The sequence below is a fragment of the Sinocyclocheilus anshuiensis genome, unplaced genomic scaffold (genome assembly GCF_001515605.1).
Source record: "Sinocyclocheilus anshuiensis isolate Anshui unplaced genomic scaffold, SAMN03320099.WGS_v1.1 scaffold516, whole genome shotgun sequence".
Classification (NCBI taxonomy): domain Eukaryota; kingdom Metazoa; phylum Chordata; class Actinopteri; order Cypriniformes; family Cyprinidae; genus Sinocyclocheilus; species Sinocyclocheilus anshuiensis.
The window spans coordinates 186,125-194,957 of NW_015554079.1; the positions used below are offsets into that span (position 1 = coordinate 186,125).

Consider the following 8,833-nt stretch of genomic DNA (forward strand, 5'->3'; position numbering starts at 1 on the left):
GTTCGAACGAATCAATTGAATGAATGATTCAGTGATAAAATCAGTGATTTGCCGCCACCTGCTGGTTCAGTTTCATTTTTAGGTATAATTGCAGTTATTTAAATCATTTAATATTTCTGTATTCAAAGTTTTATATTTAAAACATTAAGCTCCACATGAATTTAAGAATTTAATTGCACTCATGCCAACTCTGAGCCTCATTGAATGTCTGAAAATGTACCTACAAGCCACTTTTGTGTTCTTCTGTGCACCCTCTGTAGTACAAATTAATTTTTCATTAATACTAATTTCATATGATTGGTAACTTATTTGTCTTATTCTACTTCTTATTATATTGTTTTAAATAGAAATTTTAAAAAGCTTATAAACATAAATTTTTGAATTTGACAGATTAAAATTATGCCATTGCAAAGGTAAAAAGAAAATGCCTCCGTAAATCACTTCACCTCATATTAGGAAGGCTAATTTTTTATCAGAATTTTTGATTATTGATCAGAAGGTGCTCCTTAATTTTTTTAATTAGGAGGACAAGCGCTCCTGATTACAAGAAGAAAAACACTGCTCTTAAACTGGGTGTGTGACAGGTATGGCTGTGGAATGGGGTTTGGCCGAGGAAAAATTTTCAGTCAAAAGATTTTTTTTTTTGCTTTAACCTCTGACTACTACAACAATTATTACAACTTTTGTTTAAAAGAATAATCACACAGTACGCTATTTCTTCCATGTTTTAATTTTAATGGTAAACCCTTTGTTTGCCAAAAAATAAAGAGTTTAACTCTTTAAAATAAAGAGTTTATTGTGGGAGTACTACACTCAACCAACACCAGGGAAGGCAGAGCCCTTGCAGCGCACGTGCCGCAATATCGATACAGGGACAGCTGTATCGATACTCGTATTGTCAAATCTCTGTGACAATACATCGTCATATCAATGTATCGAACACAGCACTAGTTATTACATGCGGAGGTTTTTGGTCCAATAATTAAAACTAAATTTAGCAGTAGGAATTTACTAGTAATCCAGTTTTTTTATCAACTATGCATTCCGTTAGTTTTGCAAATTGGTATGTTTCATCAGGCCACGAAGAAATATAGAGCTGAGTATCATCAGCATAACAGTGAAAGCTAACTACATGTTTCCTGATGATATCTCCCAAGGGTAACATGTAAAGCGTGAAGAGTAACATATCTCCCAAGGTTAACATGTAAAGCATGAAAAGCAGCGGTCCTAGTACTGAGCCTTGAGGTACTCCATACTGCACTTGTGATCGATATTACTCATCATTCACTGCTAAGAATTGATGAAAGTCAGATAAGTACGATTTGAACCATGCCAATGCAATTCCAGTAATACCAACATAATTTTGTAGTCTACTCAAAAGAATGCTGTGGTCGATAGTATCAAACGCAGTGCTAACATCCAGTAGCACTAATAGAAAAATACACAATACCACGATCGGATGATAAGAGTAGGTCATTTGTAACAATGATGAGAGCAGTCTCAGTACTATGATACAGTCTAAATCCTGACTGGAAATCGATAACAGATACCATTTCTCTCTAAGAAGGAACATAGCTGAGAGGATACTGCCTTTTCTAGTATTTTTGACAGAAAAGGGAGAAAATTAACTAATTCTCTAGGATCAAGTTGTGTTTTTTTAATGAGAGGCTTAACAGCCAGTTTGAAGGTTTTGGGGACACATCCTAATGACATTGAGAAATTAATAATATTCAGAAGAGGAACAATGATTTCTGGAAGCACCTCTTTTAGTAGCTTAGTTAGAATAGGATTTAACATACATGTTGTAGGTTCTGATTATTTAACAAGTTTATACAATTCTTCCTCTCCTATAGCTGAGAATGAGTGGAATTGTTCCTCGGGGGATCTAAAGTGGACTGTCTGATGCAGTACTCTAGCTGAAGGCTGCATGTAGGGCTGGGCAAAAAAATCAAATGCGATTTTCATGCGAATCTCGTCAGTAAAGCCGCTTCTAGTGATTAGTAGTAAATCTCCAGCACGTGCTTTCAGATGGAGTGGCATTTACTACACAGAGCCATAGATCACTGACTACTACTAATCACCAGAAGGGGCTTTACTGACGAGATGCTCATGAAAATCGCATTCGATTTTTTGCACAGCCCTAGCTGCATGGTTAGAATTTTATCTCTATTAAGTATCGATCTTGGAAGTAAAGAAGTTCATAAAGTTCATTACTACTGTGCTGTTGGGGAATGTCTGTCTGTTGATGCTTTATTTTTTGTTAATTTGGCCACTGTATTGAATAAATGCCTGGGGTTGACGATCGTTCTATGACGATGGCGCCAACGCTGATGGCTGCCTCCGTGGGGTGCTCCGCAGTTTTTTTTATGTTTTTGTTAGTTTGTCCTGTCTTTAGTTATATCCCTGCAATCAGTTTCACCAGAGACGAATTGCTGGACATTCGGCAGTACACACCACCCGATATTTCACCAGTTTTCGACTATTCTGATGTTTTGCTGGACATTGTAGTCGGGGGAGCTGCGGCGCTGATCAAACGCTTAAGGACGCGCAGACGGGGGAAGAGAGCCGGCGCGCTCGTGAAGCTCAGACAGCGTGGATTCAGAACACCGTTGCCGAGCATCCATCTGGCGGACCTCCGCTCTCTACCCAGCAAAACTGACGAGCTCCTTCTGCTCTCCCGGACAAATAAGGATTTTTCAAACTCTGCTGCTCTGTGTTTCACGGAAACCTGGCTGAATGACGCCATTCCGGACAGCGCACTACATCTGCCGGGCTTTCAGCTGTTCAGAGCGGACCTGCGACGCAGAATCAACGGGGAAATCACGCGGCAGCGGGACGTTTTTACATCAACGAAAGGTGGTGTACAGATGTAACAGTGTTAAAGAAGATGTGCTGTCCCTATCTAGAAGCGCTCTTCATTAACTGTAAGCCGTTCTATTCGCCGCGGGAGTTCCACTCGTTCATTCTCGTGAGTGTTTACATTCCTCCGCAGGAACACACACTATTTATACACTCATACACTTATTTATCTAACACTCAGTCTCAGTCTAAAATTTGCACATAATATACAGTACCTGTACATACAAAACTGTCTATTGTAATATACCTGCACATACAATTGTCGATTTATATATTTTTATTCCTTGTTTACTTTTTCTGTTTTTTATTTTTTTATTATCTGTGTTTTTTGTTCTGTCACTGTCATTCTGTTACACTGTGGAAGCTTCTGTCACGAAAACAAATTCCTTGTATGTGTAAACATACCTGGCAATAAAGCTCATTCTGATTCTGATTCTGGTTGTGTTTGTTCTCTTCTAAAAGAGATTAAAAGTAAGCAGATCTAGCAATTTTAGAGCTTTTCTATAAGTAGAAGTACTTTCCCTCCATACAATACAAAATACCTCTAGTTTTGTTTTCTTCCAGCTGTGCTTCATTCTCCAGGCTGCTCTCTTTAAGGTGCGAGTGTGCTAGTTATACCACAGTGTCGGACTGGGTTCCTTAATCTTCTTTAAGCATAAAGGACCAACCGTATCTAAAATGCTAGAAAAGTTTATAGTAAAAGTTTCTAGTTTCTGAGAGTTTATAGTTTCTGTTACAACATCAAGTTTTTCTGATCTATTGGATTTGCTGAGGAATTGAGACAAGTGAGGAAGATTACAGAGACACAGAGCAGCAGCGTTTGTTTCTGCTGTGATAGCTGCAAAACTACGCCATATGCTGTGGGTTTGAGTTAGAAGCAGGAATAAAACAAGAACATTGTGTTTGTTTGTTTGTTTTTTGCCTTCAAACCAGACTTACGACTTCAGCTGGCAAAGTTTAAATCCTGTCTTGCTATTGTGCTTTAACAACATGTCCTGTAATCTTTAAGAATTAGGTCAGTAGGTAAAGGAGGAGGCACCTTTAGTGGCTGTTCGAACACATTTGCCGTTTACATTACGAAAGCAGTCTGGTCAGATGTGTTTATAACTTTTCAGACCCCTTTCACGCCTTATTTAGTGTTGTCCACTTGTGATCTGATTGACAAAAATGCTTCTTAATACCAGGTGTAAACAGGGCCTTATGGACAATGTTACCAAAAAGGAATGTTTTTTTTTTTGTAGTACTAATATATCGACCATCTCTCTGTCTCTCAGCTGTGACGAGTACGTGACTCAGTTGGATGAGATGCAGAGGCAGCTGGCTGCTGCGGATGATGAGAAGAAGACACTGAACTCCCTCCTCCGTATGGCCATCCAGCAGAAGCTGGCGCTCACCCAGCGCCTGGAGGACCTGGAGTTCGACCACGAGCAGACCCGCCGCGGCAGAGCCAACGGCCGCTCCAAGACCGCCTCCTCGCGCGGGAAACCCACCCACTCCCACGTGAGTCACCCTGCCGCCGCTGCCACCTGCGGGGGTCGAGGCGAGCCCAACGGCCTCCTGGGAACGCCGGTGGTGTTCTGCAGCGAGAAGTACAAGATCTACTGCGACTGAAGCTGTGCGAGCCTCGTCAGCCGTTGTACAAAGCTCCACTCACGCACTCTTGCTTGCTGTGTGCTAACCCATATGATGTGTCCGTGTGTTTAGGGCTAAATATGGTCATGCCTGCTAACGTCCTCATAGCCAGGTGCATGTTGTAGTGCTAGCTAAGGGCAGAATGAAATAACATTTAGTCTTATAGGTGAAGTGTGTTTCTGCTAGCGGCACCAAACCCAATTGCACAATTTTACAGCTCAAGGCAGCATTTCTAGATTAGACATGATAGAGAGAGCTAGCCATAGGATTGTTGAATTGTGGTCACAAGTCAATAGCCATTCGCCCTTTTCCTCTGTCCATCTCTCTCCTGCCTCTGAAATCAGCAGCCCGTCCAATCAGGTAACTCGTGTTTACATGCCCGACCAAACGAAATATGCAAACCTCCTCCCTGCCTTGTTGACGTGCAGGAAAACTCATAGAAGTGTGCCATTTTTGTTTTGTTTTTGCGAGAAAACAGAAATAACATCAAAAATGAAAATCGACGGGTTGGAGAGTGTGTGTGTTTTAACGATGTCACTCGTGAGGCAGGCGGGAACGACGCGTGTTCATAAATCAGTATGCGCCACGAAGCCAGTGGGCTTCTGGCTTGCTTTTTCATTTGATGTCTGGCTGCAGAACTGAGAGCTTTAATATGTCTTAGACTCGATTACGTTTACTTGAGCACACACGGCTTCACACGGTGAAGTCATGGTGAAGGGCTTGCCACGTGCTGTCAACATATTTCCATTGCAGATGAAACATTAGAGAGGCCTTATCTGTCGTTTCTGTGCTCTAAATAGCGTGGCCGTCTCATTTCAAGACGAGAAGGGCAAACCAATGTCTCATTTTGGCAAACAAAAGATTCAAAGTTTCAGGCTTTCATTCTCTGGCTTGCTTAAAACATCCCGAATCAGCTTTTCATGATAAGATCATATATTCCTAGTTGCACTCGACCTTAGCATTAGTAATCTGTATATGATCTGAATCTCTCATCTCCATATAGATTGCATTCACCGTTTTGTGTTGGCATCACGTGAAAGATTGACACAACTGAAGCAGTCGATGCCGAGCTAGGGTTTTTAAACAAACTGAAATAAGAGTTCATAGTCTATTTGCAAGCTATTGTCGATTAATTCATGAATTGCTGCAAATGGGCTAATGAATGGCTTCTCTGAATCGCTGTATTTGTAAATAACAGTGTTAAATTAAGATTACATGCGTCTTTCACATTCTGTAACATTTTCTAGTCCAGTTAATCTAGCAAGGTCTGTTCCCATATGATCTAGTGGTTTGGATTCCTGGTTGTTACCAGGCCGCCTGGGTTCGACTCCCGGTATGGGAAGGGATGCCTCTGGCACTGCTCGCACTCATCAGATTATTGACATTCATTTTGGAATTTAATTGACCTGTCACAGAAAAAGACGAATGTCTCATTTGGTTGACATGTCTAACAATAAAAAAAAACAAACATCATTTTTGGTTGGTGTGACATTTTGTCCAAATTTTAAATGGCCAGTTCAAATTTGCTCGCTTCAGTTACCAATGAAAAATTAGCAGTCAGGTTACCAGTTGGTCTGCGTTCCGCCAAGAGGAGTTAAATGTGAAATGTTTCACCATTGACCGGTCAAAAACGTCATACAACTCATTAACATTCACTACTTATTTGGCTTGACCTGGTGAGGTTTGAGGTTTTTAGTTCTTGTGAGAACCTCTGGCTTCCTGCATCCTGTACTTCTCTTCCACACTCACTAACACAACACTTCACATGGGCTGTGTTTGGCTTCTGGGTTTTCCATTGAGTTCTGCTGGAACGCCGCTTGAGCAGATGCAGCTGCTGCGTAACGTTAACCGTAATGCTAACGGCTTTTATTTCTTTATTCCGATTTGCAGTAACGCACAGCCTGAGCTGGAACTCAACATTGCACCACTGCCTACAAACCCAGTAAACTGTCTTGGACCTACTTTTTGGGTTCTTTTTACACAAATGGGAAGCCAGAGGTCACAAAGTCCTGAAAACTTTAATGCTTAAAATTCAACTACAAAAAAGAGAACATGGGCACATTCATCGATGTTTTGAGATTTTGTAACCTTTGATCTTTTAATATAAGGCTATATTGCTTTTTATTATATTAGTCTATAGTTTGAGGTGAGTCTGTTCACGTATTTTACACTACTATTTTAAGAGTATTCGATTTCATCATGTACGTCCTCTGTAAGCAGAGCTCAACGTCACGGATTCATAACTCACATGATCCATATTCTCCAGTTCTGTCATCCATAAGATTATCTATGTGTTTTACTGAAATGTTACGTTTCTCACATTGGCACATTTTACGGCCACGCTTTAATGCTGGGCTTTCATCTATTTATTATTACTGTTATTTTGTCTATATAGGAATATTTCAAAGTGAACAAATAAAAAAAAAAAAGTGGCTTAATCTAATTGGAAGGCTTTGGTTAAACAAAACCAGCGAATCGATAAAAATTGAATGGATTTTTTCATAACACTTCACAATAAGGTTCAAATAACAAACAATGCAGCATTTATTCATCTAGCATCATTACTTTATATAGGAATATGTTTTATAACATTGTATAAATGAACATTAGGTTAACGTATTATGATCAAACGTGAATTAACAATAAATGAGAATGTTCATATATTAACATTAACCTGGATGCATTAAGAACTGTACCTTATTGTAAGTGTTCGCGATTTTTCTTTCGTTCGTTTCAAGCACCTTCGCTCAAGCTTTACGTGGGTCACTGACCTTCTGCATTCTGTACAAGAGGAAATGAATTAATTCCAAATTGGAATGCTGTAATTCTCTCTGTATATCGTGCCAAGTGTCGGTACATCGTTTGGGTTGGTGTTAAAAGGATCAGAAGCGCTGAGACGAGGGTCTGCCCTGCTTTACCTTACCCTCAGTTTGGTTCGTTTTTCGTTTATGATCTTCATTCTGACCATTAGTGCCTTTTTGTTCTTTGAAGAGAGAATCCTAGCTTAGCGTTTAGTTTTTGTATTTTATTTTTCTCACTCCTTAAGGAAGAGACGTTAATTCTGTTTTCAAGGGTGTGAAGATATCAATGATTAGAGAAATAAAACAGATTGTACTGAATTCGTCAGGTCAGTGATCCTAAGAGCAAATTCAGGGGTTTTAGAAAACGTTATGTTTCGTCAAATGGTTTGAAGCCAGAATTATCATTTGCCTCAATATGAACAAAAATTGAGACACGAAACCTGTGTGGTGTTTTGTTGTCGGAGACTGGTGTTATTCTAGCTTTGTATGGTGAGGTAGCTGAGGTCATGTGATATCGATAGTATTGTTAACAATTGTGAGAAAGCTTGTGTCCTCTTTCTGTTCAATTGTTTTATTTTTTTATACATTTTTCACATGGTTATATGAGCATTACAAATTCAGGAAACAGAAAACATGTTGCATCAACAAGCAAATGGTGCCACGACAGTCACGTTTTGTTTGTTGAGGCGTAAAATTAATAAATACAGTCAGCAAGTGAGGAGGAACTAAATTAAGTGCAATTAAACCAAAACGAAGTTATGTGGTAACTGAGGTTTTCTGTTTGCTGGAAGTGATGGCATTGTGATATTCAACTAGCTGTGGAAGCTTATTATTGGAAACTCTTATTATTGTGTTCCAGTATTGATCTATAAGGACCTATAAGTTTGATACCTTTATATGAAATAACATTCATTTGTTTGTATTAATTTGAAATCTCGTCAGTACTGAACTTTATAATGTGCATGTTTCTTTCAGCTATGAGACAGAACTGAAAACAAACTTAGAACTCCAAAGACTTGGAAAAAGACAAAAGAAGAAGAGAGAAATGTTTGCTTTTTAATTGGTCCCTTACTCTTGTACTAACTGAGTTTAAGTCTTGTTTTCTAGAGGTTTGCCTGTGTAGAAGTAGTCATGCTGGCTCAAGTCAATAAATACAAATAAAAAGTAACTCGGCATTTGTCCTGTGTGTGAATTTGTCTTATCTTTCTTTTGTCCATTTGTCTCGGGACTTCGTGTCTCGTTCTCCAGTTTCCCAGTCCTGTATGATTATCTGTACATGAACATTTCTATGGTTTATTGATTTAATGGAGGTAAACACAGTATCGTTTATGCTTGAATATCCATCTCTATTGGCACAGCACTCGGTTGTGAGCAGAGCTGGGTAGTAACTGATTGTATGTAATCTGTATTACATAATCAGTTCCAAAAGTTAAGTACTTGTAATAATATTATATTACATATTATTCAGACAGTGGCAGTAAATTAATAATTTATTGATTCACCTGAATTCTTTTTGTTTTCCTTTTACCTTTTCCTTTATA

At 39.2% G+C, this 8,833-nt stretch overlaps 1 protein-coding gene across 1 annotated transcript in view; it reads left to right on the top strand.

Moving 5' to 3' along the window:
- The window catches only part of LOC107669024 (protein bicaudal D homolog 2-like), a 42,491-nt gene extending 34,181 nt beyond the window's left edge, over positions 1-8,310 (top strand). The window contains exon 8 of the mRNA XM_016461115.1: positions 4,134-8,310. Within this exon, the coding sequence (XP_016316601.1) occupies positions 4,134-4,470 (337 nt within the window). The 3' untranslated portion in view covers positions 4,471-8,310. The remainder of the gene's footprint in view (positions 1-4,133) is intronic.
- Positions 8,311-8,833: the final 523 nt, after the last annotated feature.